Raw genomic sequence first — 19811 nt, forward strand, 5'->3', positions numbered from 1 at the left:
AGTCCTTTAACACAGTGTTTGGCGTCGAAAGCAGAGCTGAAAGTGGCACCTTGGCTCTCGAATTCCCTGTCTTCTCTAGGCTGTGTGGCAAGGACTTGAACAGATAGCCCCTCACCCCACCCCACAGAGTCAAAGTAAATTTTAACTGAGAAAATGGCAATAGCCAAGTCAAAGGGAAAACAAGCAAATTAAACCATCTCTTCCTGTAGACAAATGCTAATTGTGTTGACCTTGACAGAGAGGATTGAATTCCTCTGATTCACAAATCCAACAATAAATTTTTTCCCCAAGGTTCTCATCATTATAAGGAGGATGAAATAGACTCACAGACATAGAAAACAAACTTATGGCTACCAAAGGGGAAAGGGCAAGGGGATAAATTAGGAGTTTGGGATTAACAGATACACACCACTACATATAAAATAAGCAACAAGGATTTACCGTATAGCACAGGGAACTGTATTCAACAACTTGTTATTACAATAACCTATAATGGAAAAGAATCTGAAAAATATATATATATAAAACTGAATCACTTTGCTGTATACCTGAAACTAACACAATATTATAAATCAACTATACTTCCACAAATAAATAAACAAACAAAAAGAGGATGCCTGGTCTCCCAGGCTTTAGCTATAAACCCTCATAGTTAACTTCTGTAACCATTTCTAAACTGTTGTATAATTTCTCACACTGCGTTACATGATGTGGGAAGGGAGGAAAGAAATTGCCTGAAGTAACAAATTTTACCAACGTTTTATCAAAACAAATGTGGTCAAGTTAGTGACACATATGTAAGGCTTCTCCCTTTCCTCATTTTTCCCTCTCCATTCCTTCCCTTCCTACATCAGTTCCTTTGGTATGCATTAAATTGAACAACAACCATACACAGACTTAAGTTCTCAAAAGAGATAAACCTGTACATTCTCTTTTCAGCAACAAAGACAAAATAAGGAAGTCATATTTAAATTCTTTTCATTCACAAATATACTTGAGTAATCATATTCTTGTAAATATTAACTTTTTAATTTAATACTGAAAGCATGAATAAAAAGCATTAGAATTCCATGAGGGTTTTTGGTTTGTTTGCCGTCTTGAATAACTTTGAGTTAAAGAAAAAACTGATCCAGATATACCAAGATTAGATTGTCTTTTGGCACCTAAAATAGCCTGTCATCCAGAAACTGCTTATTATGGGCTTTTCATTTGGGATCACACAGTTGCTCCATTATTACTTCCAATAAAAATTTAATTAAATACCAAGCAAGTCTTAGGCCATTTAGGTCAGGTCTAAGGATTAGGTAGCACTGGACAGAATAGAAAGTACCATGGTAAACGTTAATTCATGTAACACTAATTGCCATAAATTGTGATCTAAATGAAGCACGAATATTTTAAACGCAGCCTCAAAGGTCACAGTGTTTTATGGTTGTAAGAATTCATACCCTGAGACAAGCTCAGCCTTTTCAAGAACTAGAAAATCCTTCTCAATTTTGAAAGTCATTTAGATGTACTTTATCTGAAAGGAGACTCCATTTGATTCAGTCAGTCCATTTCTACTTGCATTCAGCATTTATAATTATAAATGGGGGGGACTGATCGTATTTTCAACCTTCAACAAGTAATTTTTCGGGCATGTACCATATGCAAAACACTGATTAAGGTGTTGAGGACATATTACTGAACCAAACAGAGATTTATTTGCTCTTACTGAATTTATATTCTAGTGGGGGAAGCCAGGCATTAAACTAAAAATCATAAATCATATGTAAATCATAGTGTTTGTGAGAAGGTAAGTGTTATGGGGGAAAATAATGTAGAAAAAGGAAATAGGGGGGTTGTGGAGGCAGATATGCAATTTTAAATGGGAAGGGAAAGGCTGCCCTGCAATGAGAATTGTCTAGAGTTGGCAGTGACTTCATAGCAGGACAGTGACCATCCCAGGAAACTGGGCGCCCAGGGAACTAGGCCAGCTCCCTGTGCCGACTGTGCAAGTTGACCTTGGCTGCATAGTCTAAAAATCAGTGGCAGTGCCCAGGCACCCGACTTTAGTTCCGAGTCCAGAGGCTGGACATTAAAGGAGAAATGTCAAAAGCAAGGCAGGGCATGGGCCTATAAGTTGATGCAGATATTTCTGGAACTCAGCAACAAGAACCAGATTTGAAGCCTAGGTAAATAGATGAGGAGGAGAAAGCCAGGATGGATCTTAGGGGATAAAGGGAACCTCAGTTTCTGGACCCCATGAGCAGCCAAGCCACCAGACTTTGAGACGAAGATGTTTGGTGCTTCCCACTAGGGACCAGGAGTGGCTCTGGATGCAGGGAGGGGAGGCATGCTGAGGCTGGGAGCCTCGGCTGACTTCAAAGGCACAACCAGGGGTCAAGCTCTGCTCAGGTCTCAAGAAGCTGTGATGAGGCTGCTTCTGGTTGCTCTGCTCAGTGCAGAGAACAAGTCTGCTCCTCTTTGAATGTCATCCTCACTGAACCAGAGCATTACAGACCCAAACACGACTCCTGGCCCAGAACTCTGTAAGTGACTCTAATTGTCAAGAGGAAAGTTATTTAGTCATGAAACTCAAGTGACCCTTTTCTGAGGGCCCTTCCCAGCACCAGTGTTTAGAGGCTGGACTCAAATAAAAGGTCTAACTGAGCTGCTTAGGACTAACTATAAGGACAAGTAAAGATTGATGCTTAAGGACTAACTAAAAGGACTAAAGATTGCTGCTTTCTCTAGCACTTTTCACATTAACCAGTGCAAATTCACGGCATTTCAGTGAACTTATTTGCTGTAAAGCAGAGTTTCTCTACCTCAGCACTGTTGACATCTTGGGCCAGTTAATTCTTTTCTGTATGGAGGAGGGGACATCCTACATTGTAGGGTGTAGGATGCATAGTAGCATTCCTGGCCTTTACGTACCAGATGCCAGTAACACCCCCTCCTCCATTAGTAACAACCAAAAATGTCTCCAAACATTGCAAAATGTCCCCTGGGGACAGGATCACCCTCCGTCGAAATCCACTGCTGTGAAGGTTTAAAAAAAAAAAAACTCTTCCTCTTCCCTTACCACGATGCGTAGTTATAGTAATGACACAGTGTTCTTTAAACACCATTGTATTGTGAAAAAGGTGCTTTATTAATACAAAAGATGAATAACACACAGAGTTGAATATATGTTTGAGGTTGTTAGAATTATAGGGTTCTTATCCCTTTCCTGTTTTCAAAATAATTTTATAATCAACTTATTTGAATTACTGAGGATATCCACATCCCTCAGTTATAAAAATGAGTCCCTAATATCTACATAGATCTCACAATTTACAAAATGTTTTTTACAACTATTTTCTACGATTTGCGTTAATAACCCAGTGATTTAGGTCTATTTAAAACCTCTTTTACAGATAAAGTAACTGAGGTTCAGATTGATTTTAATAAAATCTGTTCTTCAGATTAAAACCATGACATCCAGACAATAGACTGTCAGCCTTTGGTGTTTCTGTGACATACACAGGAAAGACAGACCCAAGAATCTTGTTCTGTGAACCCTTGAAATTAACTATCCAAGGAACTGATGTATTTAGTTCTGTCAGAAACTTCCTTTTGAAGCACAATATTTGATGTTTGTAGATCAATTTGCACTGATGGTGTTTGTATTATACTAGAAACAAAGTCAGATTCATTGCTAAATTGATGAGAAAAGTGCCTCATTCAATGATGACATATCTTAGGTATTCTATCATCTTCTTGTTGGAAAATTATTGGCTAAAATATTGAGGAATTCTTGTTCTGTTGTGACAAGGCAAACATTTCATCGGGAGCATGTTCTAAATCCTTGCCTCTTCTCAGTGCGTGGGTGAGAACTAAAGTGCTTTTTTTCATGGCCTGACACCTACCCATATATTTTCTTAAGTACATGAAAATACAAGCTTAGAGGGTTGTGAATAAGAGTTTGGATTTAGAGCCATAACTATTTAGTGTCTAATCCCAGCTCTTCTACTTACTAGCTGTGTGAACTAGGTCAAGTTAATTGACCTCTCTGTGCCTCAATTTCCTCATCTGTGAAATGGAGATAACGGTGTCTACCTCAAAGAGTTGTGGTGAGAAGTAAATGAACTAATATTTCAAAGCATTTAGAATAATACCTAATACATACTAAACACAGTGTATTGGCTACATTATTATCATCATTACCTAGTATCCATGGCGATCTTATTTAGACATCTCATCAGCTCAGTACACTTTGCTAGGAAATGGGATGAACATGGTAGCTGCAGATAAAACGTCTTCACTAGGAAACTTCTAGTTTGAATAAAACATGTTATGGAGGAAACATTTCACCATGTCTTCTTTTTCTAAAGAAATGGTTGTTTCCTGAAGGAAGGCTCTTCACAGCTGAATTGAGAGCACATTTGCAACAGCACAATTACTTTCTCCACTGAGATTTCCCACTAGGGAACTTGATGTGGCAAAAAGAAAAGCAAAAAGGAACTGTATTCATTTCTTTGTATCTTCTATTCCATTTGCAATGGTGCTTGGATCAAAGGTGTGATCTAGAATTAAGACCTGGTGATTGAATCAGAATGTACTTTGAGGAAAGTGAACATAAGAATTCCTTAGATGTCTCCCCTTCTGCTGTCAAAATGGTGACCACATGCCACTTGCTTGTACTTGTTTGTGTGGGATAAGATCTTCATCAATTTTCCCACTAAAATAAAGGCCAGGAATTGAGTTGAGAGTGTGTTTCCATGTTTTTTGAACATCGTTGTAGAAGAACTACCACAAAAGATTCACAAAGCTGATTAACTTCTGAAAATGAAAAAACGTTCAACCATACTTAATCTCACACAACACAGTTCTTGCATTCTCTTTCATTGCACTGTTTTTGCTAACATAGACAGGAGAGCAGTCCTTTTTCAGAAATGTTTGATAAGAGGTTGAGAACATATGCTGAGGAAGGAGTAAGATTCCCCTCCCCTTTTCAGAGAGTACTATTACCAACCTAACCCAGATAACTTGTTTTTATGTCTTTTCCACTATCCTTTTTTTTTTAATTCTATGTGTTAGTTTCTCCACATGAAAAATATGTAGGAGCCATGCTTTCATGTACCCCTGTGTTAATATTTAAACTGACAACCATTGCAACTTCTCGGAATCAAAAACGGGGCAATTTGCCCCAAAGATGTGCATGTCTATGTAAAACTGTACCCAGGTGCATCATGATTTCCAATTTCTTGTCCTTCGCAAATGTCTACAGTAAGAAGTCTTTCCTGTGTATATAGCATAGACCTTCAGACTCCAAATTAAGGTTCTTTTCTCATTCTTGCTGCATTGAAAATGGAGAGTGCTTTGATTTCCAAATTATGATTTACAAGTTTTCTGACTCCTGAGACACTTATAAAGCCCCAGTTTTCAATTATCCTGTTTGCTAAGGCGCCTAGCACTCTGCAGGATTTTGTGACACTTATTAAAAAGAAAAATGGTCTCTACATCACACATGCCAAGTGGTTTCATGTCAAACCCATGTTCAACAGAATCAGGCATGTGAGACACCAACATGAGTTAGAAAATTTGGACAAGTTCCTATGCTCTTTTACCCTCTTCTCCTGTCAATCTTCTCTGAAGTTTCTTCAGCAATTGATTCATGATTCCACAAATATTTGTTTGCTATGGACCAGGTTTGATACTAGGTGCTTGGATACAGTGTTGAACAAAAATAGATGTGTTCCCTGCTCTTTGGAGCTTGCATATTCTACAATCCTAATGGGAGAGATGGACATTACTGAATAATCACACATATAAATTTCCTACTGAGATAAGAGGTACAAAAAAGAAGGATAACAGTACAATACTAGTTTAAAATAGGAGTATTTTTTCCTACGCACCTATGGTCAATTAATCTACAACAAAGGAGGCAAGAATATACAATGGAGAAAAGAGTCTCTTCAATAAGTGGTGCTGGGAAAACTGGACAGCTACATGTAAAAGAATGAAATTAGAATATTCTCTAACACCATACACAAAAATAAACTCAAAATGGATTAAAGACCTAAATGTAAGACCAGATACTATAAAACTCCTACAGGAAAACATAGGCAGAACACTCTTTGACATAAATTACAATATCTTTTTGGATCTGTGTCCTAGAGTAATGGAAATCAAAACAAAAATAAACAAATGGGACCTAATTAAACTTAAAAGCTTTTGCACAGCAAAGGAAATCATAAACAAAACGAAGACAACCTAGAGAATGGGAGAAAATATTTGCAAATGATATGACCAACAAGAGATTAATCTCCAAAATATACAAAGAGCTCATACAGCTCAATATCAAAACAAACAACCCAATCAAAAAAATGGGCAGAGGGTTTCCCTTGCGGCACAGTGGTTAAGAATCCACCTGCCAATGCAGGGGACATGGGTTTGAGCCCTGGTCCGGGAAGATCCCACATGCAGCAGAGCAACTAAGCCTGTGTGCCACAACTACTGAGCCTGCACTCTAGAGCCTGCGAGCCACAACTACTGAGCCCACGTGCCACAACTACTGAAACCCATGCACCTAGAGCCCGTGATCCACAACAAGAGAAGCCACTGTAATGAGAAGCCTGTGCACTGCAACAAAGAGTAGCCCCCGCTCACTGCAACTAGAGAAAGTCCGCACCCAGCAACAAAGACCAAACGTGGCCAAAAATAAATAAATTTTTTAAAAAAATTGGCAGAGTAATACTACACCTAGAGGGGTGGGATAGGGAGGGTGGGAGGGAGATGCAAGAGGAAGGAGATATGGGGATATACGTATATGCATAGCTGATTCACTTTGTTATAAAGCAGAAAGTAACACACCATTGTAAAGCAATTATACTCCAATAAAGATGTTAATAAAATATAAAAAATTTTAAAAATGGGCAGAAGATATGTATAACTGTATCACTTTGCTGTATACCTGAAACTAACACAATATTGTAAATCAACTATACTCCAATATAAAATAAAAATTAAAAAATGGGCAGAAGATCTAAGAAGATATACAGATGGCCAACAGGCACATAAAAAGATGCTCAACTGCTCATTATTAGAGAAATGCAAATCAAAACTACAATGAGGTGTCACCGCACACCGGTCAGAATGGCCATCATCAAAAAATCTACAAACAATAAATGCTGGAGAGGGTGTGGAGAAAAGGGAACCCTTGCACTGTTGGTGGGAATGTAAATTGATACAGCCACTATGGAGAACAGTATGGAGGTTCCTTAAACTAAAAATAGAACTACCACATGACCTAGGAATCCCACTACTGGGCATATACCCTGAGAAAACCATAATCCAAAAAGAGACATGTACCACAATGTTCACTGCAGCTCTATTTACAGTAGCCAGGACATGGAAGCAACCTAAGTGTCCATCAACAGATGAATGGATAAAGAAGATGTGGCACATATATACAATGGGATACTACTCAGCCATAAAAAGAAACAAAATTGATTTATTTGTAGTGAGGTGGATGGACCTAGAGTCTGTCATACAGAGTGAAGTAAGTCAGAAAGAGGAAAACAAATACTGTATGCTAACACATATATATGGAATCTAAAAAAAAATGGTTCTGGTGAAACTAGAGGCAGGACAGGAATAAAGATGCAGACGTAGAGAATGGACTTGAGAATGGGGATAGGGTAGGGTGTGGAGGAGAAGCTGTGACAAAGTGAGAGAGTGGCATGGACTTATATACACTACCAAACGTAAAATAGCTAGTGGGAAGCAGCCGCATAGCACAGGGAGATCAGCTCGGTGCTTTGTGACCACCTAGAGGGGTGGGATAAGGAGGGTGGGAGGGGGGGAGACACAAGAGGGAGGGAATATGGGGATATATATATATACATAGAGCTGATTCACTTTGTTATACAGCAGGAAGTAACACAACATTGTAAAGCAATCATACGCCAATAAAGATGTTAAAAAAAAAAAAACTACAATGAGGTATCACCTCACACTGGTCAGAATGGCCATCATCAAAAAGTCTACACATAATAAATGCTGGAGAGGGTGTGGAGAAAAGGGAACTCTCCTATGCTATTTGTGGGAATGTAAATTGGTACAGCCACTACGGAGAACAGTGTGGAGGTTCCTTAGAAAACTAAAAATAGAACTACCATATGACCCAGCAATCCCACTACTGGGCATATACCCTGAGAAAACCGTAATTTGAAAAGATACACGCACCCCAATGTTCATTGCAGCACTATTTACAGTAACAAAGATATGGCAGCAACCTAAATGTCCATCAACAGATGAATGGATAAAGAAGACGTGGTATATTTATACAATGGAATATTACTCAGCTGTAAAAAAGAATGCTATAATGCCATTTGCAGCAACATGGATAGATCTAGAGACTATCATACTAAGTAAGCCAGACAGAGAAAGAAAAATATCATATGATACTGCTTATATGTAGAATCTAAAAAAAAAAAATGATGCAATGAACTTATTTACAAAACAGAAATAGACCCACAGACATAGAAAACAAATTTATGGTTACCAAAGGGGAAGTGGCGAGATAAATCAGGAGTCTGGGATTAACATATACATACTACTAATATATAAAATAGATAACCAACAAGGACCTACTATAGAGCACAGGGAACTAGCCTCAATATTTTGTAATAACCTATAAGGGAAAAGAATTTGAAAATGTATATATGTGTAACTGAATCACTCTGCTGTAAACCTAGAACTAACACATTGTAAATCAACTATACTTCAATAAAAAACAAAAACTTTATAAACTCAAAAGTGCTTTATATATATAGCAGTTATGAATTTGAGTCTATATCTCAAATATGCAAACATATCATTTCTTTTATTTTTACTGAGCTGCAATTCACATACCACAAAATTCACCCTTTTAAAGTGGTCAGTTTGGTGGTTTTTAGTACATTCACAAAGTTGAGCAACCATCTTTCTTCTGTTTAAGTCCAGAAAATTTCTTCATCCCCCCAAAAAAATCCGATGCCCATTAGCAGTCACTCACTATTTTCCCTTCTCCCCAGACCCTGATGTCCACTATTCTACTTTCTATCTGTGGATTTGCCTACTTTAGACATTCCACATAAATTGACCATACAATGTAAAAAAATAAAAATAAAACAGGAGTATTTTTTTTCCCCAAGACCCCATGTGATGTGTGATTATTTCTCCCTCTTCAGTCTTAAGTGGGGCAAGATCTATACACACTCAGTTTTCCTCAACAGAAGTTCTTGGCCCACTCTTCAGAGCTTAAGCTTAAGAGCAGGTTGGTGTGCACAGGGCTAAGTCCAGTCCCAAATCAGCAGGCTTCCTACTGGAGTGCCTCAGCTCCAGTGAACTGGCATCTCCTCATACCGCCACTGCCATGACAGTGCGGTACATGCAAAGCTATGGCGCCCAGCATGCGTGTCTGTTCCTCTCAGGAGCAAGACACCAGCGCCGGTGCCCCTGCCACTTCCTGCCTAGTTGTTGTCCCAGTGTGTCTCTAAATACATTTAGAAGAATAAGGGGGGAGAGGAGACAGTCCCAGGCAAATTCAAAGAGCAGAACTCATCCAGTGGAGTGACAGCATCCCTATTTTCTGAGCAGTCTAAATCCTGGATCTCTGATTCAGGGGGCAGACAGGAGAGAAAGGAAATCTCCCTAGGTTTTCTCCCATGATCTTTGTCTTCAGAGGAGAAGCTCAGGTTTTCCATGAGGTAAAACTGTGTGTGTGTGTGTGTGTGTGTGTGTGTGTGTGTGTGTGTGTGTGTGTGTGTGTGTGTGAGATAGAAATCCCTCACTGATTATCCCTTCAGGTTGGCACTATGAGTTTCCATCTTTTTTCACTGCCATTGTTTGTTTTAGTGGACAGTTGAGAGGTGCTCTATTAGAGGCTGTTAGCTAAGTGCCATTTTAAACTGGAAAATTATACACTTATAATTTAATATGGAATAATTGGCCTTCAGTTCAGAGGCTCCACCTAAAGTCACAGGTTCTTTGTGGCTAAAAGGAATTTATTCCTTTCTTTGCTCACCCCACCAGTCCCTGCTAATTATTACTCTGCAGCCTGGGTCTAGGCTTGCTAATGAAGGCCTCCTGTGTGGACTCAGCAACAAGCAGTCTGGCTTCTGTATTTTGACCAGTTCTCTGTTTGGGAGGCCTAAAGAGATCCCGATAGGAGCCCTATTATCATTTGCCAGTACACCAGTTACCTTTGGCTGAGAAGATCTTTGTCGTACGCATTTCCTGCGTACGTCACTGCTTTCCCCTACTACATTCTTGGTTGAGTAAAAGGATAGAACTCTGCACTGATTCCTTGGCAAGAAGCAGATCACAGAGTTTCACCTACGTGTCCTAATTTACTAGTGATCAAAGATCCTAATTTGTCCAAAGATGTCCTGTCTGAGATCAGAGGGATCCTGGTAAAACCCTCAGAGGGGGGAAAAAGAACTTTTTTTTTTTTTTTTAAAAAAAACACTTTCATCTTCCTCTTTCTTCATCCTTTGACTTGCCTGATGGGTGTCAGATCCTTTGAGGCCACAAAGAAGAGGCGTGCTCAGGTTACCTTAGCGATCTGTATCATCAAAACAGGGACCGCAGACAACACCATCAACAGATGCCAGTCTCTGTCCTAATGCCACATTTTTTCTAGCCTCCTGGTCCTCTCAGCATTCCACACCCCTTAGGGATGTGGGAATTCACAGGTGCTTAGCCCATTCCATGCCAGAATGTATGGGTCTTGGGAGGAACCCTAGGGCTCAAACAATTTGATCCTCCCTCCAACATTGCCAGTGCAGGCTCCTGTAGTTCTGATACTGTGCTGGATGTGGAACTTCTCTAAAAGTTGTCCAGGGCTCCTGAGCTACATCCCTGGGAGGCACAGGACATGCTTCAACTTGATTTCCAAAAATCTAATAGGTTTCTATTGCCCTGCCCCTGGGGTTTGACAGCCAGCATGAGGCAAGGAGCATGGGATGCCCCTTCACTCCTTCACAGCCAGACCAGGCAGGGTTCTGTCTCCTTGGGAGACACCCTCAGCCTCATCTTCCCCATTCTAGGGTTTATTTTAGAAACTCAATGGTCATCCTATAGACCATGGCTCTTGGTTTTCCCGTCCAAGTCTTTTCAGAATTCCGAACAAAAACAGCAGTACGTGTCTCAAGCACATAGCTCTGGCAAGCCAAAGGAGCTTTGCTTTTAGACTTTGTGTCTGCTATACGTCCATTCCGAAATGCGATCAGCTCCCCTGAAACAAGGAACACCGTTGGGAGCAGAGCCATAAGATAAGTAGAACCAGCTAGGGAGGGTTACAGGAATGAAAAATGTATCTGTTAAAATTTCAAAAAGATTATCTCACTTAAAGAATTTTAGACACCAAGGTAGGATATATAGACACTTTAAAAGCATCTCCTTCAAATCATATATTGCAGTACAGGAGACCATAAACAGTGTTCTACCTGACTCTGAGGACAAAAGCAGCTCTGTTTGGCTTCTGAGGCTTGTAACATCCACACAAGGAGCTCAGGATTAACAGAGGAATAGCTGGAATTTCTTACAAAAGCCCCGTATGATCTGACATTGTCTGTGAATCACCGTTGCAGCTTCCACTACACTTTGTTGGCATGGCCCATGCCAGGCAAGTGGACTCCCCGGGACTGCCCTTCTCAAGGTACATCAAATACACCAGAATGAAATGTTTGGAAAGCAAATGCTTGTTAAGCCATCAGGAGAAGCAGACAAAATCCAGGAGAGGCAAAGAGAAGAGGGGAAAGCAACTTTCAGCAATAATACCACATGGCAGCAAAGTGGAAATCTGCCCGTCACAGATTCACTGTGACCACGGACCTGGTCCTTCAGACACCTATCCAAGGAGCCTAGAAATCCTCTATCTCAGAAAGAATTCGCCCTGATTGGAAGCATTCTGACAAATAAAATCCCAGAAGAAGATGCTGTCACTTTTCCCTTTTCAAATCACATGTTACCCTAGTTTCCTGGAAAAGTATGTCTAGACAGACTTACTGCCCCTTGAAAAAGCCAGGGACCTGGTCTTTGAGAATCTTGCTTGAAGATGTAAAAAAATTTCTAACCAGGGGCTTCCCTGGTGGCACAGTGTTTGAGAGTCCGCCTGCCGATGCAGGGGACACGGGTCGTGCCCCGGTCCGGGAGGATCCCACATGCTGCAGAGCGGCTGGGCCGGTGAGCCATGGCCGCTGAGCCTGCGCATCCGGAGCCTGTGCTCCACAATAGGAGAGGCCACAACATTGAGAGGCCCGCGTACAGCCAAAAAAAAAAAAAAAAAAAAAAAAATTTCTAACCAGACTTCCAGAACCTGTGGGTGAAAATTACCACGAATGATCAGCGAATGCCTACTCTCAGAGGTCAGACGCTATGAGTGTGAGCCGGCTGAAGGTATTAAAAGAGCCAGTTCTCATTCGGATAAAGCACACGCTGGCAAAGCCACAAAAAAGAAAATTATAACAATCAATACAGGTCAAAATGGAAACCGGATGAAGGTTTCAGCCAAACTTGTGTTTGCTTCTGCTCTAATGGATTGACTTTTAGCTGAAGTCAGCACAATTTGCAGATTCAAGACATTGAATATGGAAGTCAAAATTGGATAGAAATTTAATTGAAAAGATAGCAGATCCTTGACATTTACAAGGGTTAACGCTGCCTCTCACACTTGCCAACTTCTCCCATAATTGAGTCGCACTTGAAAAGTCTTCTTTCTCTCTTCAGATGACTTGTATGTACCTTGGCTCTGCACAGCTGCTCTTGATATAGTTAACAGAAAACAGTCCACAGGTAATCTACAGATGTATGTATAGGCTTTGAAAGGTCCACAGTGAAACTTCCTATAGGGAATTCTGCTTATTCATGTTCAAGCTTGTTGGGGGTAATCCTATATTCCTGTGGAATTTACCAGAGAACAGATAAAATCCAGGAAATATAGCCTACCCACGGGGTTCTTGGCCAAGCAGGCCAAGTCAGCATGGTGGGTAAAATAACTCCTTCCTCGCTCCGACATGTCTATGTCCTAACCCCTAGAAACTGTGGATATGTTACTTTACATGAGAAAAAGGAATTTATGTGTGTGATTAGATTAAGGATTTTGAGATTATCCTGGATTATTCGGGTAGGCAATGTAACCTTATAAGAGAGAAGCAAGAGAGTGAGTCACGGAAAGAAACATGACAATGGAATCAGAGCTCGTATGATATGACTGCTGGGGAGGCAGGGGGAGAGCGGGGGCACAAGTCAAGAAATGAAGGCGAGAAGCTGGAAAAAGCAAGGAATGAATTCGACTCTGGAGCTTCCAGGAAGAACACGGCTCTGCCAACACTTTGATTTTAGCCCCGTGAAACCTATTTGGGACTTCTGACCTCCGGAACTGTAAAACAATACATTTGTGTTGGTTTAAGCCACTCCGTTTGTGGTAATTTGATACAGTCAACAACATTCATCTTTAACACTCTTCCTCCTCGTTTTCTGTTTCCAACCTCAAATGAAACATCCAATTCAATCAAGGTTTCTAGAGTGATCTTTTTCTCTCTTTTAGGGACGACTCTCTAACAACCTCATTCTCTCACCTGCCATGATAACTCCTCCAAGGAGTATCTGCATTTCCAACAGGACCAGGGGGAAGATATTTTCTATAGAAGGAAAGAGAACTAATGTTGAGTAACTACTTAATGCCAGGCACGCAGCGGGTGTTTTGCACATATTTTATTTCATCTTTCCAACTCCTTTCTGAGGTATCACTCCCCCCAACCACTTTGTGATAAGGGTACCAAGATTCAGAGAAGGTCAACAACTTACACTGTGAACGAGTCACCAGAGGTGGGTCTGGAGCCCAGCTCTGCATGACTCCAAAATTCAAATTCTTTCCGTTAGCACACGCTGCTTCTAATTTACTTATACAAAATAATGAACTGCTAACAGCAGCGTGACTGCACCAATTTGGAAGAAACAGTGGTTTGGGAAGCAGGCACCAGTCCCTGGAAAGAGAAAGGTGAGGGGACAATTTGACTCTGGGGAGGACCTTTCTGATAGGTTATCGTGGACTCTCACCGCTGTTTTTCTCTCAGGGACAAAACCAATCGATGGGGTATGTCACCTTTCCTAATTATTTTAAATCTCCTCATAGGGGTATTTGCTTTTGGGCTTTTTGCTACTGACATTTTTGTAAACGCCGGACAAGTGGTCACGGGGCACCTGACGCCGTACTTCCTGACAGTGTGCAAGCCCAACTACACCAGCGCAGACTGCCGAGCGCACCACCAGTTCATCAACAACGGGAACATCTGTACTGGGGACCTGGAAGTGATAGAGAAGGCTAGGAGGTCCTTTCCCTCCAAACATGCTGCTCTGAGCATTTACTCCGCCTTATACGCCACGGTGAGTATGACCCACGTGGAGTTGTGGCTGTGATGGGTCTCTCCGCCACGCTCCCCCCCATTCTTTCATTACTTCTGGTGACTTTTAAAGTCATGTTACAATATGTTTCTCCTTTATTATATGATGCTGTTGCCCCAACCCTCAACATCCCAAGTTAAGACCTGCCAGAGAATGTTAATTCTGGCAAGACTGTTGATAATCACTTAGTCACATCCTCCCATTTTACAGATGCAGAGACTGAGGCCCAGAGAATAGCTAAGAACACAGAGTCAGAGCGGAGGCCCAGGCTCCTGGCACTGGGTATGGGGTTCTTTCACTGCCCAGAACAGCACTCTTTGCCAAAGCTTTGGTTGTTTCTAGAACAGCACACATTTCTCACACTTGTCTACAAATTTGCAGGTGTGTGCCTCGTGTGAACGCCTGCCCGGGCAGTGCAGCAAACCCGGATAAAGACATGGCTTTCCTCTGCTCCTCCTAATACTCTTCATCACTTTGCCAGGACAGATGGGTGATCCTAAAAGACCCCGAACACCCACAAGTTTACTTCTCACTGTTCCCTGGGTCACACAAGTTTTGACTGCCCCCACTGGGGTATAATATTCTAAACTTTTTGCTCTCATCACAGAGAAAGCCCAAAGTGTGTCTCACATCTTAAAATAAAAGAAATGATGGTGTCCATCTTTTTTTCCTGCTCTTTAATTGCATCCACTTTGGAAATGACTTCATTTCACCTTTTTCTGACCTCTGTTTCCTTAGAACCAAGCGTACAGAAGTAGAGGGATCAGTGCAAAGGTTCCACTCCTGGATATCATGTGTATTTACCTGTGGATGAGTGACTATTGCTGAAAACACCCCTTTTCCTTCAACTTATTTTATATTCAGGGTGTGACTAGTCTAGTGATTCTCAGTGAAAGGTGAGGTAGGAGGAGGCAGAGGAAAGACCCCTTTTCAAACTACGCAGTCTTCCCAGAGACTCTGGGTGTGCCCTCGCCCCACCCCCAGGGAGCATGTCCCCTCTCATTCAACGACAGTCACTGCACTCCCTACTGAGTCTGCTTCTGATGGAAGTGTGTCCATGCCATCGCCCCAAATACATACATTCAGGGTGGAGTAAAGGTGACTGACTACAGGTCTGGTCCACTTAGGAGAGTTTGAAAGAAATTGCTGAATATTCTCTTTAAAACAATGGCGCTTTTTTGTCCAATTTATAGGATAACATCTGTAGGATCAATTTTCCAAAATAAGTCTAATTATTTCTTTTAGATCTACTCTTTAATGAATACATATCAAAAGTGATTTCAGCTACCCCCATATTAAGGAAACATGAACATAAATAATACAGAAGTCTGATTTACAAACAGACCAGTTTAGCTCAGTGAGATTTCCTGGCTTTACTGCCCACCCCCCAAAAAAATCTACACCAGGTATTTTTTAAACAAAGTCTTTTCAGGCATTTGGCATAGTTTCCAGTTTTCAAAATAATCGCTTTGTATCTTAGATTATCTAGGACCTAAGTCATATGAAGCAATGTACTCTTGCACTTTTTTCTGTATTTTTATCAAACTCAAGTCATTGTTGTATGAAATCAATTTTTACAACACCATTATAAAAATAAATCTGTTACTCATCAAAAAATACTGTCTTGTCAAGTGAGATATAAATTTCTCTTGGGAAGAAAGAAGTTATCTTACTCAGAATAGATGCTTATATAGCACGTTTTCAAGGATTCAGATATAATCCAATTCAAATCATGCCCCACAGACAGACTATAATCAGAAACCCTGACACAAGATTCCAATTGTGTAAACATTTTTCCGAGCCCCTATTATGTGTGCTTTCAGAAATTACTCAACAAGGATTTTCTAAGTACTAATTAATGCTGTGAAGAATACTAACTAACCACAGGCCCATGTTATTAATAGTTTGTAATCTTGGGCTTCCCTGGTGGCACAGTGGTTGAGAGTCCACCTGCCGATGCAGGGGACACGGGTTTGTGCCCCGGTCCGGGAGGATCCCACATGCCGTGGAGCTGCTGGGCCCGTGAGCCATGGCCGCTGAGCCTGCGCGTCCGGAGCCTGTGCTCCGCAACGGGAGTGGCCACAACAGTGAGAGGCCCGCGTACCAAAAAAAAAAAAAAAAAAAAAAAAAAAAGTTTGTAATCTTATAGGAAAGATTTATAAAGGCTTTAATTAAAAAACAATATAGAAGCATAAAAAACTAAATTTAAATGTATCTAGCATAGATGTTAAGTGACATTTCCTACACAGCCTCAGAATGGTGTAATGATATGCTCTAATTTATGTAACTCTGATCTAACCACAGTTTTATAGGGTATCTATTACATGTAACAAAGAAAATCCCATCTTCCTGTATTCACACCAGCACTGAAGGATCATTCTAGGAAATTAAGTTTCCACTATAATACCTTAAAATGCATCTGTGTGAACTTACATGTGCTCAGGCCATACAAGCACACCACAGATTGTAATTTAAGCATTGGCATACTAGTTTTCTGGGTTGCAAACTCATTTAGCACACTTGTTAAGAAGCGATGATAGATCAATTACGCCCTCTAGTGGTTTCTTGTAACCACCACCAAAGGTGGTGTAACAAAGTATTTACTTGTTTGAAAGAGGCACATCTTCCTAACTCTAAGCCACAAGGGACACATTTGGTAACTGAGCCTATGAAATACTTAGGAGTCTTACCCAGCTCCTCACAATGGAATAAGAACAACCTACAACTCACATGTCATAAGTTGCATCATCCTTTACTTACATCAGGACTTCCCAACTTTTTATATGTCGCGACCCACATAGAAAATTTTATTTTAAAACATGCTGGAGTAAATGAATGGATAGGGCTGATCAAGCTATCACAAGGATTGTGAGAATCAACTTCCCAGCACAACTGAAACGTATTTATGTGACACAGGTTTGGAAGTTCTAATTCAGTCAATTAACTAACGCTTTTATATTCATTGAAAGTGTGAAGAATCTTTCAAGTGTGAAGATTATGGGGGACACAAAAAGTGAAATGTATTGCCACTCACCTACCTGGTCTTCTCCATAAAATTAATTCTCATAGAAGATTTATTTGGCATCTGAGATTCTTATCTGGGTTTCCTAATACCCCAAGTGATTCTTTAGTTTGTTGCATAAAAACTGCGTGCTCTGAACCTGATTATTATGCAGTCATTCAAGTCACTGTAATTTCTGTTCCCATGCCCACCAGAATACAAAGCACCGAGACCCATGTACATTCATTCATCGTTCTTGCTTTGGTGCAGGCCCATCTGTGTGTGGTGTATGTCCGTGCATGTGTGTATATACACCGTATGCAGAGGCTGCCAGTCACTCCCTGGTCTCTGTCCTAACCTAGATGTACATCACAAGCACAATCAAGACGAAAAGCAGTCGACTGGCCAAGCCGGTGCTGTGCCTCGGGACCCTCTGCACAGCCTTCCTGATGGGCCTCAACCGGGTCTCCGAGTATCGGAACCACTGCTCCGATGTGATCGCGGGCTTCATCCTGGGCACTGCTGTAGCCCTGTTTCTGGTAGGTCAGCTTCCCTCTACTTTTTTCCCCGCTGGTGCCCTCTGAAAGGCTGCCCAGGATCCTGGCAAGTCAGGCTCCCCAGACTCCAGTCTAAGTCCAAGGTCCTCTGGCCCCAACCTTGTGAGTTGCAGTTGCTCGCCAAGTATCCTGTGCCCTTTCTTTCAGAAATATGACTGCATATTCCCCCTGTGGGTCAGGAGTAGGATGGCTTCAGGAAGGACTGCTTGCTCCACTTGCTTCAACCCTGGCCTTGGGACTGGGCAGAAGCAATTTAGCATACCTTCAAACCATGATTCTCTAAATACTTGTTCAGAACGTACTGGGAGCATAAGCTAAGTGTTGCTTGGGGAAGAACAGAGAACGAAATATTGACGCAAGCAGGCAGCTCCTTCTCCAGCATTTCAAGAAACTCCACTCTGGCCCAGACTTGCATATCCCACTCAGAGATATGAAAACCCTCAGCTAACCACACCCAGACTTTTTAGGGGGACTCTTATCTGAACATGCCTCTTAGGCCTCTTATTTCCACCGTAAGTGGCCTCTCAACGACATAATACTTCCTGGAGAAGGGTTCTGGTTAACTTATATTGCTTTTTTAAATTTTTACAGATTTGAGGTATGATAGGCATACAATAAATGGCATAAAAAGTGTATAATTTGACCAGTTTTGACCTACAGATACATCCTTCTCTCCCACCCTTCCTTTCCCTTCATTCCTAAGCAACCACTGATCTTCTGTATTAGATTACCCTAAGATTTAATATTAATGGAATCATACAGTATGTATTTTTTATCCTGGCATCCTTTACCCAGCATAATTATTTTGAGATTTATCCATATTGTAAGCATGTTATCAGTAATTCCTTTTTCTTGCTGTGTAGTATTCCATTGCATGGGCATACCATAGAGGTTCAGTTTTAAAAATTATCTTCAAGGATTTAAAATATACCCAGAAGGGATTTCCCTGGTGGTGCAGTGTTTAAGAATCTGCCTGCCTATGTAAGGGACATGGGTTCGAACCCTGGTCCGGGAAGATCCCACATGCTGTGGGGCAACTAAGCCCGTGTGCCACAACTACTGAGCCTGTGCTCTAGAGCCCACGAGCCACAACTACTGAGCCTGCATGCCACAACTACTGAGCCCACATGCCACAACTACTGAGCCTGCGTGTCTAGAGCCCGTGCTCTGCAACAAGAGAAGCCACCATGATGAGAAGCCCCACACCGCAATGAAGAATAGCCCCCCACTCGCTGCAAGTAGAGAAAGCCCGTGCACAGCAATGGAGACCCAATGCAGCCAAAAATAAATAAAATAAATTTATAAAATAAAATAAAATACACCCAGAAGGATTTACAATAAATCACTAGGCCTGCAGATGTTGTGCATGAAATCAATCTCCTAATAACATTCAGCAGGCCTCCCCTAGGAGACAGAAGCCATCACAGCCTGGATGTCCTTCCTCCCCTCTGTCCTTTCTGGTCCAAGGCACCTGTTAAGACTAACATCACACGCAGATAGATTTCACAGGCCTATGACCTAACTTCTCCTTGTCCTACCCCTTCCATACAGGGATTCTGTATGTATGTCCTCCCCAACATACAAAATGCACATATGCCTCTCCCAACCTCTAACTCAGAGTTTCCCAATATTTTTACCTGCTCAGATACACACAGAAAATGCTTGCATTCACTCAGAACATTAACTGGCAAGCTCCATTTGAATTCAAAATTATTTTTAATGGATCCAGTCTTTCTTTCTAAAGTAAAAGATGAGGGACTTAAATGCAAATTCTCTGGGTGAAGCAGCAGGAAAAGTGGTGCTGAGATGATCCTGAGATGTTGAACTCTCAGAAG

General features: G+C 41.2%; 1 protein-coding gene across 1 annotated transcript in view; it reads left to right on the forward strand.

Moving 5' to 3' along the window:
• The window catches only part of PLPPR1 (phospholipid phosphatase related 1), a 121253-nt gene that overhangs the window by 93344 nt on the left and 8098 nt on the right, over positions 1–19811 (forward strand). Inside the window, exons 4-5 of the mRNA XM_019948878.3 lie at positions 14150–14400; positions 17782–17958. Of these exons, the coding sequence (XP_019804437.1) occupies positions 14150–14400; positions 17782–17958 (428 nt within the window). The remainder of the gene's footprint in view (positions 1–14149; positions 14401–17781; positions 17959–19811) is intronic.

The sequence above is a fragment of the Tursiops truncatus genome, chromosome 6 (genome assembly GCF_011762595.2).
Source record: "Tursiops truncatus isolate mTurTru1 chromosome 6, mTurTru1.mat.Y, whole genome shotgun sequence".
Classification (NCBI taxonomy): Eukaryota; Metazoa; Chordata; class Mammalia; order Artiodactyla; family Delphinidae; genus Tursiops; species Tursiops truncatus.